General features: G+C 34.6%; 1 protein-coding gene across 1 annotated transcript in view; it reads right to left on the bottom strand.

Moving 5' to 3' along the window:
* TMPRSS15 (transmembrane serine protease 15) overlaps positions 1 to 14,053 on the bottom strand; it is a 52,571-nt gene that overhangs the window by 21,394 nt on the left and 17,124 nt on the right. Inside the window, exons 9-15 of the mRNA XM_031063562.1 lie at positions 11,572 to 11,680; positions 8,789 to 8,898; positions 7,783 to 7,920; positions 7,067 to 7,216; positions 4,707 to 4,809; positions 4,106 to 4,256; positions 2,766 to 2,907 (exon numbers count right to left, since the gene is read on the bottom strand). Of these exons, the coding sequence (XP_030919422.1) occupies positions 2,766 to 2,907; positions 4,106 to 4,256; positions 4,707 to 4,809; positions 7,067 to 7,216; positions 7,783 to 7,920; positions 8,789 to 8,898; positions 11,572 to 11,680 (903 nt within the window). The remainder of the gene's footprint in view (positions 1 to 2,765; positions 2,908 to 4,105; positions 4,257 to 4,706; positions 4,810 to 7,066; positions 7,217 to 7,782; positions 7,921 to 8,788; positions 8,899 to 11,571; positions 11,681 to 14,053) is intronic.

The following is a 14,053-nucleotide window of genomic DNA, read 5'->3' as shown; positions in this document are numbered from 1 at the left end:
TTTAGCCATCAGAATGACTAAATGAACCATGAGAATAAACTTTTCATTCAAAAATGAACAGTGCTCCTCCACTTGCTTCAGGAAATCGTAAAATCATAGTTAAGGCAAAACAGCTTTACCTTCTTTGTTTTTTTTTTTTTTCTTTTCGGCTTTTTTTTGGTTGTTGTTGTTTTTTTGGGTTTTTTTTAAATGTTTTATTTCTTGAATTAAAATTGTTGCTTTTTTTTTTAAACTCTCAAACTCTGGCTAAACTTTAACTCTCTCCTCCCCACCCCTTATGGCTCAAATTTGCATGCCATGATGTCTGATAGCATCTCACACTTTGAGCCCCTTGGCTGGGGACTGCATAATCTACATGTCCAAGTCTGACCACTGAATCCCATTGGGAGAAAGCTAAAAATAAAACAAAACCCAAAACCCCAAAACCAAGAAAAACTTGAACTTCCTCACAACAGCCATTTTCTAGAACTTTCTATTTCACTGAATCACTCCTGGCAAGAAAAGCCAAAAGCTCAGAAAGGAAAAGGAACTGTTAACAATCTCACCCTGACTAATAATTATATTATGTTTCAGCCATATGGCTCACAAGGAAGATTATTTTCTATAAATACCATGGACAACAGATAAAGATTACATTGGGTTTTTTTAATGGAATATTACAGCTTGTGAGATCTGATCTGGTCTTGACTACACGTAGGGCACATTAGTAGTGATCTTTGTCTACCCTGGAAAAATGAGAGAAGAAATTGAATTTACTCATGTCTTGAAATAATGTTTTAAAAATTTCCAGTGATCTTTGAACATCTCATATGGAGTTATTCATACAGCTGTTGCATATTAGAGAACCAAATAGTAATCACTACCAACAATCTTGGTTGAGCACAAGAGATGTGAGAGAGCACAACTTTTCTCAACACTTTAGAAATTATATATGACCTGTATCTCTGTTCTTTGGCTAAAAGTTCAGTTTATATTGATATAAGTATGGAATGTACACTGTCTTTTCCACACCGTTGTTTGTGTTAAAAGATAGATTATAAATTAACATGAAGATGAAAGCAATCTTTGTTTTAGATGAAAGTGTAAGGTGACAGACTTGAACAAAAGACAAAAGCAAATCCGGCTTTCCCATGCCACCATCAAAAATATCCTTTTTTACATTTCAAGGAGCTTTTGTGGCACTGTGAATGATGCCAGTGACTCGTACTGAGGCTCTAATTCTAGTAAAAGAAATTGACTCAGCTCAAATTCTTTCATGTCTTGTTTATGGACATGACATTTACAGTGAAATCATTAGTGTTAGTAAGCTTGTACACATCCATCAAAGTAATTTCATGCTTCTTTGAAGATGATTGATAATATTCACATTTTTTCATCAGGTTACAGATGGCATGTAGTAGCATGTACCAATAAAATTATGAAAACAAGTTTTTTTTTCCCCAGCAACAGCTTAGACTGTCCTTTTGTACCGTGGATCTCTTTAATCTCTTTCATAAGGAGTTATAAGCCATATTACCATGTCCCTTTTTTGAATGCTAACATTTTATGACCATGCACTGGGTAGAGATCTACAGTTTGGTATTCCTCTGGTGTTTCTCAGAAGCACTCAGCCACTGCTCACCACAGGGCTGTTCCACCACTAATCATGAGCTTGCTGCTGACTTGTGAGGTGTGTTTACCCACAGCACCTGAAGGTTAGCTGGAGGGGGCAGACATCAGCATCTCTCCACGAAATTACTTTAATAAAAACTGCTATTGAATTCCAAAACTCATTTTGAGAAACTATGACTGAAATTACTACTGTTATTAAAATTTCATTTTGCTGACAGACGCACCTTGTTGAACTTTACCTCCCCACGTCTCAGGATGGAGCTCTAAAACTGCATTTTACTCTTCTATTTAAAAGGTTTTTGCTTACCTGTCCTGATACAGTAGATTTGGAGGTACAGATTTGAGAGAATAATAATAGTATACAGTGTTTCAACATGAATACAATATGAACAGTCTTACTATTATTCTAATTTTTGACCATTTAGGCTATTTTTTAAATTCTTTACGTTGTCAAGAGAGAAACCAGCTGTGCTTTGAAAGGCACAGTAAATCTAATAAAAGGCAGTCCTGGAACATGCTCAATGTTTGCTTTAATGATTTGAAGCTATATCTGAACAGGCCTTTTGTAGATTTTTTTTTTCCAAAATTTCATCCACTTGCAGAATAAATTACAAAGCAAGCCCCATCCGATATTTTAATGATATTTCCACAAGGAAAAATCATTAAAATATCAGATTTTTTAGATTTTATCCGATTTTAATTTTTTTGTTTTTTGCTTTGAATGGGCTTGGACTTCTTTATCATCATATACAATGTTTCCTCTCTCTTTTATACATGTTTACAAGTTTTTCAGATTTATAAAGATAAATCTGGGGTTTTTAAATCTGGGATTTATAAGGTTTTCTCTAGGTTTTTTTTGTTTGTTTGTTTTTATTTGTTTGTTTGATTTTTTTTTTTCTGAGAGATTTTCCTGTTTAGCTCTGTGAAACTGGAATATTTTGAGGAAGCTTAAACCTCTGTGCTTTCCTCTAAAATACTCTGCTCAAGCTGTACAACCTGTCTGTAGAGGCATGGAACTTGATCTTAGAGTGTTATCCTGGAGAGAACTTTATAATGCTGACCAGAGGTTTTTATAAAACTGAGGCTGAAAATTCTGACCCACTCAAATACAAATACAGCAATAGGAAATCAACAGTGATTTGGTGTTGACTTACTGGGAACTAATGGGGTGGTAGCAGCAGTTGGCCTCACAGTTGGCTCTACATAATTTTCTTCATTACACTTTCCCTTCGTCAGGCCAGTGTCGTCCACGGCAATGTCACTGGGACCACGCCTTTTAAAGGCATCAAAAATAACCTGAATTCAGGAAAAAAAAATTAGGATTTTATAATTTAATGAACAATTTTCAGGTTCCTACACTCTACCATTCTGTCTTTTCTTGAATGCTCTTATTTCCACTGTAATCTACATTGCTGCTACACTCAGGGGAGGGTTTGCAGTGAAATTCTCTCTCACTGGGGATGAGATAGAATTTCTCATAAAACAAAACAGCACTATGCAAACCAAGTGGATCATTCTAAGGAATGTAGTAGTTTCTTCATTTAAATGATGTTCATGATTCAAAAATATTCAATACCTTTGCTTTTTATATATATTTTTAAAATGTATTTTTAAAAACAATTCTGCATTGCTCATCAGCCCAAACTTCTCCTGAACTAATGGCACAAAAAGCTAAAATTGATCTCATTTGTTCTTAACTGCTATTTAATATCCACATATTTAAAGTAATCCTGCAAACAAGGAATTAGTGCTGGTGAACTACAGTTAGATTTAGCAATCTTCTTGAGATTGTATGTGGTTACATATTTCCTGGAAATCTGATGCAGCCAGGTCCCAGATGCATTTATTTCCTCAGATGTTAAATGTATCTTTCTAGCAGTGCTTGCCAGAAATCAATCAAAACTACTGTAGCAGGGCAAGCCATCCCAAATGCTTATAAAAAGAAATTGTTTTCAAAAGAGAGGAGCTGAAAGAATTGTCTGGAATAAACCTCCTCCTTTTGTTTACAGATAAGTCAAGTCAGTTGTTAATCATTGCACTTCCATCCGCAACACACTTTCAGTGGATTAATCTGTAAGCAATTAGTGAAAACAGTGATTCACAATCTGAAGGAATTTAAATTTAAATCTTCTCATGGCTAAATGCTTCACATCACCCTCACTACTGACATTTTATATTCTACAGCAGATTTTGATAGGCTTTGAACACTCTTGTTTTGTGGAAAGCTCTCACGATAACATTCATTATTCCTTGACAATGATCATGTTTTCTGAAATATTAATACTTTAAATTCCAGGGTAGGGAAAAGGGACTGTGAGAATTCAAATAGAGATTCCAATCTTCTGCATGCTAATATTTATTTGACGGCAGGCATCTTTAAATGATACAAAGTATTATCTTTGGAACAGTGGAATTTTGGGTTCATTTCACAAAAGTCTCTGATATCAGTTTAGCTAAAATAAATGAAAAAAGGAAAAAAAGCAGCTTAACAAACCTTAAAATCAGCTGTTTCATTTAAAGTTACTTGTCCATAATTCCAATTGTTTCCATAGTTTCCTTCTTTCTCAAATATTATCTTTTCCTGACCATGCTCATCACTTATGCTAACTCTTAAACGGTAAACATTAGCCCCATACATGAAATACCTAGAGGAGGAAAAGCATTTTGGAATTATTAGAACAAAGTCAGATTCCAGGAAAAAATGTCACTCTTTTTATTTTATGATGCTTTATGAATTAGGATTAATTTGAAGCAAGCATGAAAATAATATTATAACTGTATGTTTAAACTACACCTGGAAGTTTAGAGGCTTAAGCTTCATGATAAAAACCATTTCAGGGATTCTTAATATAATTTTTGCATAGAAATGAATATTGGATGTGGGGTGAAAAAGAACATACATTATAGCTAACTGCAAAAGTCAAAGCTATGAAGGAGTTAAACTTCAGGCCTGGAGCTGAGACTGATTGTGGAAATCCGAACAGAACCAGGCTGGTGTTGCTGGCACGCTGGGTGGGATTAATATTTTAAATGAAAGAAAGCTCTTTGGGTATATTCTTAAACAAAATACAGGTTTAGGAATTATGTAACAATACCAGAAGCTTAGACAATACGTATCTGAAGGGACCAAAGGCAAACTCAGAATCCGGACTCGCTCTTCTATGAATCCAAGTCCAATGGGTGTTGAAATATAAAATCCTGCAAGATAATGGTCACACTTTAGCCAGGACAGAAGAAATGTCTTTTTTTTTTTACTTTTTTACTTATTGAATTAGAGTTTTTATTTTTAAAATAACACCAAACAGAGATAGTGTTGCATGATTTGGGGGATTCCCAACACAGTAAATGTGAGAGATTATCCCAAGATATGTTCATCAGTCAACGAGATATTAAATTGAACTTTTAAGCTTCTTGGATACACCTTAGAACTAGATAAGCAATGGGAAACTAGTCCTTTCCAAGTCAGTGGGAATCCTGCCTCATATTCTGTGAAGGGGGCAATTCTCCTGCCTTTATAAAAACGTCTTCCTCTTTGATATTGCTTGTGATTTTACAGAAGAATTTCCCAACATTTTCATAATTTGTATCCGCAAATGACAATGGGGAATATGGATTGTGTGTTGAGAGGGTGACAGAATGACTATGTGAATATTTTATGGCAAGGTGAAACATTATAAACAACCTCCCCTTTAGTTGTGAAATTGGGTTTGTAGCTTTTTTCTGAGATAATTTGTTGCAGCTGGGAATTTGGACTTCTTGTTGCCATATGAGGCCAGGCCATAGAAGTACTGAGATTTGTCATCAGAAATGCAAACTTAGGCAGCTTTAAAATAAAATTCTTGCTTTATTCAAATCATGGGTTTAAGCTCATATTTTCTTCTATCTAACTAATACATACATATGCAACTATTATATTAATAGAATTTTCAAATTAATATATTTATAATTATATTAATTAAATGATATACACTGTATTCTGTTACTCATACTTCCAGATTATCTAGCTTTTTCATTTGGGAGGCTAAAATTCCTGAAAATTAATCTAAAATCTGAATCAGGCTTTTAATTTCCTCTGTTGACTTTGAGAGCCTGCAGTAAAATAGACGTGGTGCCTAACTTAAAGAAAGAAGGTCTTCACATAGTCAAAGGGACAAATCTCTCCCTTTGTTTCATCAATTCCCTGAGCATTCATAATCAATTTTTGAATGTGTATTAAGGCCTTTACTTTTCAGGAGAAGAAAAAAAAAGTGTTTCATGAATGCAATAGCTTGATATTTATGATGCAATTTACTCAAAATACAGGTCACAGAAATATAAATATGCAATACAATAGTAACATTACACATAGGAACATTACATATGCCAGCTTAGACTTGGCACAGGAAAACTGAGAGCACCTAAAATGGATTAATATTTTTGAGAGAGAGAAATCATTGTCAAGTGTTTTGTTAAACAAATTTTACATTCTTTCATCTGATTTGCATTCTAGGAGCCAAGTGGGAAAACAAAACAGTGTTCTGAAGATTGTTTAGAAAATGTTCATTTACTCAGAGACAGGTGCATAATTTCTATCTGATAAGGTGCAGAATACTATTTTTCTTTTCCCAGGAGTAACTTCTTTCAGAATAATTTGCAATTTTCCAACTCATTTGTCACTGAATAAATTTTATGTAAGTCTTGCATAGAATGCATATAAACATTGCAAAATCCAATTTGTATTTTATCTTGTTTTAGCTGGACTGACAAATCACCTGAGAGATTGATTGTTTGGCTTTATTGTTGAAGCAGAAAAAACCGTATGGAGTCTAATGCTGGCATAAGGATTCACGATACATTCAAAATCCAATTCCTATCAGTATTGCCTCTTTAAATAGATTCCACTTTTGATATGACCATTCTTCCAATTAAGTTATTTAACTGTAACAGTTACTGGAGTGTTTGTGGTGTGTTTGGCACAGTAGGTAAGTTTTCTGTGCAGTAACAAGGGACACAGATGCCCTCTGTAAACTGCAGGTCAACGTTATTTAAATGAAAATTATTTTGTGACAACCATGAGGATGTCAGCAGTAGAGAGGGATGAAACAGAAATGATTTGCCTAATAATGCAATTATACTTTTTTTCCCTCAAGTTAAACATGCAGATTTTTGACCTATAACATTTTTGCCCAATAGAAATTCCTTTCTCAGATAAGGCATTTTGGTGTAATAAGAGCATTGAAAGTTTTAGTACCTCACACTTAAATAATTTTACTTATTCTTTTGTTCTTCCTTTTAGTTTTGGAAGGTTTCCACAAGATGACAATCAGAAGGATAAAACACTTTATTTAGTAGCCCTGACATTTTATGGCAGAATAACACAACATCTTAGTAATACCACTATGAAGAATCCATAATGCAGTGCTATAAACGAAATAAAGTTTTTCCTTTAATCTTCAAGCCACTTTTTTGATCTTACCTGACAAGTTGCCAAATGTATGATCAAATTCAGGACCACTCATCAAGGGAAAGGTAGGACCCTGAACTCTGTCCCAGTCTGAATCATCATCTAAATCTTGTATCCAGAAACAAAAGCCGTCTTCAAAAGTGCAATTGATTTTCTCATAATCTGTGAATAAGAGCTTCAAGTAAATAAAAGATGACAGAGGTGGTAAGTTTTTTCTTAGAATTACACGGGGACCAGTGATGAATAATGTCAATTTTTAAATATGTTTGTAAACCAGCCCACAGTGACTTAATTTCCTCTTTATGTAATGCAGCAAAATTACTCAAATAAGTGTGTTTCCCTGAATGCTGTTTCTAGATGTTGTTCTGAATGTTTTATTTTATAAAGACATTGTGGTCAGTGATTTCATAATGTTGTTTAGTGAACAAACTGGCTGAGAGGAATCTGATGGAGGCACAGACAGAGTTTTATTTACACAGATGAGTTTTGTAAGACATCATCCTACTGCTAGATACAGGCCTGTAAACATGTGAATGGCCTTAGAGAAATAACTTATTTGATATTAAAATCAGTATGAATTTATTGAAAGTGGATCTAGTTATTGGACTGAGGACAGAAATTGCTGCTTCCCTTTCCACTGCCCTTTTCTCAAACTGAAAGTGTAGGTTCAACAAAATTACAAAAAAGAAACAAAAAAGCAAACACACACACACACAGAGAACACTTACTGTTTAGTTCACTTGCATTAAATGCAGTGTATGTTGCATTAAAGCCATTATAGTTCTCTGAATAATCGGACATAAACTGTGCTGTAGCCTCATGAGAAAAAATGTAAATTGTTTCAAGATTGGTCCCTGACAGAGAAGCTGAAAACAAATAAAAAAGCATAAATTCAGAGAGAAAATAATCACAGGCATATTAAAATTTCCAGCGTTGACACAAAACCACAGTGGATTAGTTTATTGAGTCTTAAGGAATGCTTTTCCTGTTGTACTGTTATCCTGCTACAACAGCTTCAAACTCTTGAAGCATTTAGCTGTTTGGCTGACATATAAATATTCTGCATATTCCATCTCTCAAAACCATCAATATGGATATCAGCTAGTCTTCTGCCATTTCTCATTCCTTTTCTCTACCTATTTCCAAAAATAAGGACAAATAATAATATATCTTTCTGATATACTTATCTTCCTGTAGTCTATTTCAGAATATGTTTTCCATCTCTGATGGAATTCAGCTGTATAGATTGAGTCTTGTGAAAAATGGGTACAATCCCAGCTTTCAGAGTAGAATATAGAAACAAGGTATCATCAGTATTTCAAGATCTGAGGAAAACAATGTATTTACCAATACTTGTAAAGATTTTCAGGAAGTTTTGTAGCAATTTTCTCACCTGTTTAGTTTAGATGCTTCCATTTTATGTTACTATGTGTGATATTACAGGAACTTCTGACAATATATTTCCAATGAAACATGGACCCCACAAGACCATGAGGATGATAAAGTTATCAAGATCATTCAAATAAGATCACAAAAAACAAGTAGAAATTTCATAATGCATACGTGTTTTATCTGGTCAAATTAAAAGGCAGGTAGGTATATTGAGATTGTCTAGCAGGGCAATTTTGTGCAGATCCAGTCTTCCTTTTAAACATCCATGTGCAGCTTTTGATACCTCAAAATGCTTATTTTACCACTTAGATTTTAGTATTGTTAGCTGAAAAATAAACTTACCTCTTAAAACCTTGTTTTGTCCTAATCCTTCAAAAATACTCAGCTCGTCTGCATATGGTTGTGTTTCAAAAGAAGTGAAGTTCAGTTTAATGGACAACCCTTGAGGCACCCTAAGGCAACAAAAGAAACATAAACTCAAAACTGAAAATCTGTTATTTGACTTCAGTAAAGTCACTGAAGTCATTGCGTGCTTGAAGGATAAGTTCAGAAGCAACATGAAATTATTTTTATCAAGATTATTGATCAAGATGATCTATTTGTCTAATTTTTAGCTTGCAAAATTGCCAAAGGAATTGGACATAAACATTTTGTAACAGTGTGTGCACACCTTTACAAACTAAAGTTAAGTGTTTTCTAGAAACGGAATGTTCTGAACTCTAGAATTGTGTTATTAGTTCTAGAAGGGGTTTTTTGGATGGTTTTGCCTGGGTTTTGTTGTCCTCTGCATCTCATTGAATTGCAACCACCTTTTTCATACATGTTACTCTTAGATATCTCGCTGCTCAGGCAGCCTTTCCAAACCCAGAGGAACAGTATCAAGATATCAATATGAACAGCAAGATAACAAAATCTTTCTTCTGAAAGTCCAAAACACTGTCTCTTATGACAAAAACAGGATTTTCATGCAGATTTGATGATCTCAAACCCACCCTTTGGGAAATTGTTACAAATCCAAATCATCACACACAAAGTTTAATGACAGAAGTCACTTGACGTAAAGTGTAAAGATTCTTGGCCTTATTTTGCTACAGTTATGCTCTATGAATAACTTATATTTAATTTGTTCTCCCATTTCCTTTCCACTAGACACATATTGTAGTCCAAATTCTAAAATACTACCAGCTTAGCTACCACAATGGGTTTTTTTTCAGAATTCAGAGCATTAATGAAAATAAGCTTTTAACAGCAATCTGCTGGTGCTTTTCAGTAATGATAAGTAGAGAAATGTGAAATAAATACTTAGATATTTTGCCTTTTAAAATTTTTTGTTCTTGTAGTAATTTTCTATTTCTCCAGATAGAAGAAACAGCTTTGGTTAGAAAAGAGCAAAACATATAGTTGGAAGGTTCAGGAAGCAAAACTTTCAGGGAAATATTAAGCATATTGCTCTCTAAGGAGATGAGATTGGATCTTAATTTGGAGTTAAAGGGCATGAAAATGCAAAAGCTCTTCCTAAAGGTAATGGGGAAATATTTCTAGACAAAGGCAGGCACAAGAAAAATCCAATCTTGGATGTATTATAGTGTGCCTTTAACACATTTTTATAGGGATAATAAAAAATGTAGGTTGCTGGAAAACACAAAAGTTCCCTCATGGAAACAACTCTGAAAAAAAGACAAAATTTGAGTGCCACTTTGAATTTCTTACGGCTTTACTCTCAGTGTTGCCTGATTTCTTAATGCAGCTAAGTGGAAAATAAATTCAGATGGTTGGTTTCTGTCATTTTTCAATCTGTAATTACACATATCTGCAGAACTTCTACTGTATTATTTGCAGTTGCTCACGATTCCTTCCAAAATGATGTTTTTACCAGCTACATCCCTGGTATAGGTATCTACCTAATACAATGCTTCTTGCAGCTATAGCAGCACTTGGAAGGAGGGCACTGGGCCATGTTTATTTACGGATCTCAAATTCTGCAATGCCATGAAATGAGGAACAAAGCAGATATATTCTGAAGGGAAAAAAAATTGTTTTCTTTTCCTGGGACACACCTGTATTTTAAAGCCAGGTGTTGTCAGTAATTACTGGTGAACAGTGCCACTGAGGGTGAGAAGGAAAAAATGTACTAAACAGAAGTAAAACTGGGATTTCAGGGTAAAGATGAAAGTTCTGAACAAAATCAAAGCTTAACACTTTCAAAGGAGCCTTTGGAATGAGAAGCTCAAACCTTTTGCAATTTTAAAGGCAGTTTCTGAATCTCCTTTGAAATCTTCTGCCAAATTAATACTTCTCAGAATCAAAGAGCAAGCCATTATTATGAAACCATAATAAGAATTACTGCCTTTCAAATCAGTAACTTCTGAATTGGTAATCATAGGAGAGATTTTTAGGACTGTCTAACTTGTGATCATCCAATTTTTTTTTTTGATATGTACTTTTGGGTGAGATTTATCATATAGTGTGGCTATCTTTTTTCTCCCTATCCTAAGAACTGGACCTAGAGAGTCAAAATCAAACAATTGTCCCTGTCTGTAGGTATATGTCCTTGATAAAAAAAAAAAATAAATTCCACTTCTTGTTCCCAAGGCTTAACATTTGGTGTTATTATGTAAAATGCTAACTATGCAATTCTAAAACATGTTTCTAAATTACATAGGTACACAGGTACTCTTAATTTACATATGAAACCTTTACACCTAAGTGACAAGGGAATTCTTGAAAACTCTGTTAAATAAAAATTACATAATATAAAGCCATCATCTGAAGATTACTATTTAATATAATCTTTGGGGAAAAAAATCATGCAATTATTTTGAGTTATGTGATTTATTTTGAACTTACACTTATGTTCCTTTGGATGTATATAACACACAAGGTTTCTCAAAATTGTACCTAAGAATTTTTGTAAGCGGAAAAATTCTTGATATAGTTATGGAGCTCATGCATGAAGGTTTTTAAAGAAAAGTCACATAAACAGAAAGAAGAAAATGATATTATGTATTTTCTATGTTGGGGTATTTGGGAATAAAAGCAAATGGCATAAGACTATTGCGCAGGAAACAAGATCACCTCATAATCCAAAAAAATGTTAGGTACAAAATTATTGGAAAATGGCTTACACTATTGTCCATTTGCAAACAATGTTTTCATTATATGGCTTTGGATAATTCATAGAGTGAAAAAACCCAGAGGAGCCAGTCAACATGAATTTTCCATCACAAACTGCAGCTGTAAAGATATAATGAAGAACATTTGTCAGCATGACATTTGGAAAACAGAATCAGAGCCAAAGCCTGGGTGACCCTGGATATTGATTTACATGGATTACCTTTGAACTGCTTTGTATGCAACAATAGGAAGACAAAATAAAATACACTATCAACTTATTCCCATTTCTAATTCTTATCACCGTTTGATCTCAAAGTACTATATGAGAAGAAAAGCAGTACAGAAAATTATTTTTTAAATTAGACACAATCCAACTAATCCAAACTAATCTAAACCAATCCAAATAATTCAAAAACAGCAACTGGATTTAGCTAATCCAATACTTTCATTTTACTCTATACTTTTATAAGGAAACAGGATCTTGCCTTACCAGTTCTTATCTACAACTACTTTAAATCAGAAAACTGTGTTTGTACTACCAGAGACAATTTGATATCACAGGAATAAAAGCAAAAGGGGATATGGTTGACTATTGTTATCTCTACTTTTATAAGCTTCCTGGTTCCCTGCCTTATATATTACTGAGTACTCGAAGAGATAAGTGGATCTCCCAAGTTTCCTGCCAGCTATTGAATTCCTTCAGCTGAGGTAAATGTCATTTATCATCATCTATTTTTTCAAAGGGCTTTCAATAGTTTTTTTCCATGGTGTTGGTATTCTAGTCTATGAAAATTCTTCACTTTAGAAATAGGGGAAAAAAGTGTTTTTAAGCCTCAGCAAGATTGGAAATGATAATTCATGCAGAGATTTTTATTTCAGCAGACACTGAAGAACTGCTGAAGATTTTGCTTCATCTCTTGAACATTTTATTAGAAATCTGTTAATAATGTTTTCTCTTTAGTTGCTCAAAAAGTATCACAATGCTTTCACACAAAGATAAAATCAATACCACACATTATTATCTGGAGAGGTAAGGACAAGTTCATCAGTTTGAGGCAGCTGATCAGAAATTATATAGAGCTTTTAATTAATTTCAGAAATTGAGTCATACCTATAATGACAGTCCAAATTACGAATAACCAAACATATTGAAAATTAAATGGGAATTTTATTGAACATAGTCCTCCTCTGGGAAATTATATGTAAATAAATAATTTGGACCTCCTTGCGTGTTCATTTTATAAGTGTAAAATTCTTTCTGCCTATCACTGTAGCAAACACAAAATAAAAGTCAAGCTTTGTTTCATGCAGCCGTACACCATAAATAAAGACTGTGCAGAATGAACTTTGCCAACATGCCTAATGCATGAGCTGAAATAGAAACATATTCCCTTTTGCAATCTTTGAGAGGAAAACAGAACACATAAGATTTTAAGCACACAGAGAGAAAAGGTCCATGAATGATAGTTATTATTCTATATTAGCATTAGAGTTGGGTATTGCTATAGAGGTACTTTTTTCCTCCACTTTAATTCACATATTCCCTGTCCTTACCAATGAGAAGAAGAAAATCAGTGTGAGAGGAAGGAAAGCACCCAGCTTGTTATCATGAAAGATTACAGAATGAAGATTACAAAAATGTGGTGCTGTTAACAAGTAAGACGTAATCTGATCTAAAAGGAATCTTACAGTATGAACAATAATAAAAAAGCATGCTTTTGTAATAAAGTCAATGTCAATGTCAAGTATTCACTCATTCATTTCTCTTAGAATCACAGAATGAATCAGGTGGGAAGGGACCACAATGGGTCCAACCTCCCTGCTCAAGCAGGATCAACCTAGAGCAGCTGGGACAGGATTGTGTCCAGATGGTTCTGGAATATCCCCAGGGAGGGAGACTCCACACCCTCTCTGGGTGATGTGTCCCAGTGTTTGGTCATTGCACAGTGAAGAATTTCTTCCTCCTGTTCAGGTGAAACTTCCTGTGCATCAATTCCTGCCCATTGCCCCTGTCCCATTGCTGGGCAGCACTGAGCAGAGCCTGGCCATGCTCTGACCCCTCCCTGCAGGCACTGACAGACACTGATGAGGTCCCCCCTCAGTCATCTCTTCTTGAGGCCGAACAGGCCCAGCTCCCTCAGCCTTTCCTCATAAGAAAGATGCTCCAGCCCCCTATAACTATGATTGTTCTTGTCTTCTTATCGTTCTGTTTTGTTTGTTCCTTACCTCTTAAGAGACAATGAGTAAATTCAAGCAGGTAGACCTGTCAGTGTAGGTAGACCTAGCAATAGTTAGTGCTTAGTGTCAGGAATGAGCAGGAAGACAGCAGGGACTGGTCCTTTTCCCCCAGAGAACCTGCCAGTGCTTCTTCTTTGCAGGGAGAAAGCAGCTGTGGTCAAAGATGGATGGGCATGGAAGTCATTATGTATTTGCCTCATCCTGGAGCCCAAAGAAAAGCTGCAGGTATTCTCCTAAGGAGACAGGAGATATCCT

The sequence above is a fragment of the Geospiza fortis genome, unplaced genomic scaffold (assembly GCF_000277835.1).
Source record: "Geospiza fortis unplaced genomic scaffold, GeoFor_1.0 scaffold83, whole genome shotgun sequence".
NCBI lineage: Eukaryota > Metazoa > Chordata > Aves > Passeriformes > Thraupidae > Geospiza > Geospiza fortis.
The sequence above is the reverse complement of the archived record's forward strand: the minus strand, read 5'-3'. Positions and strand labels throughout refer to the sequence as shown.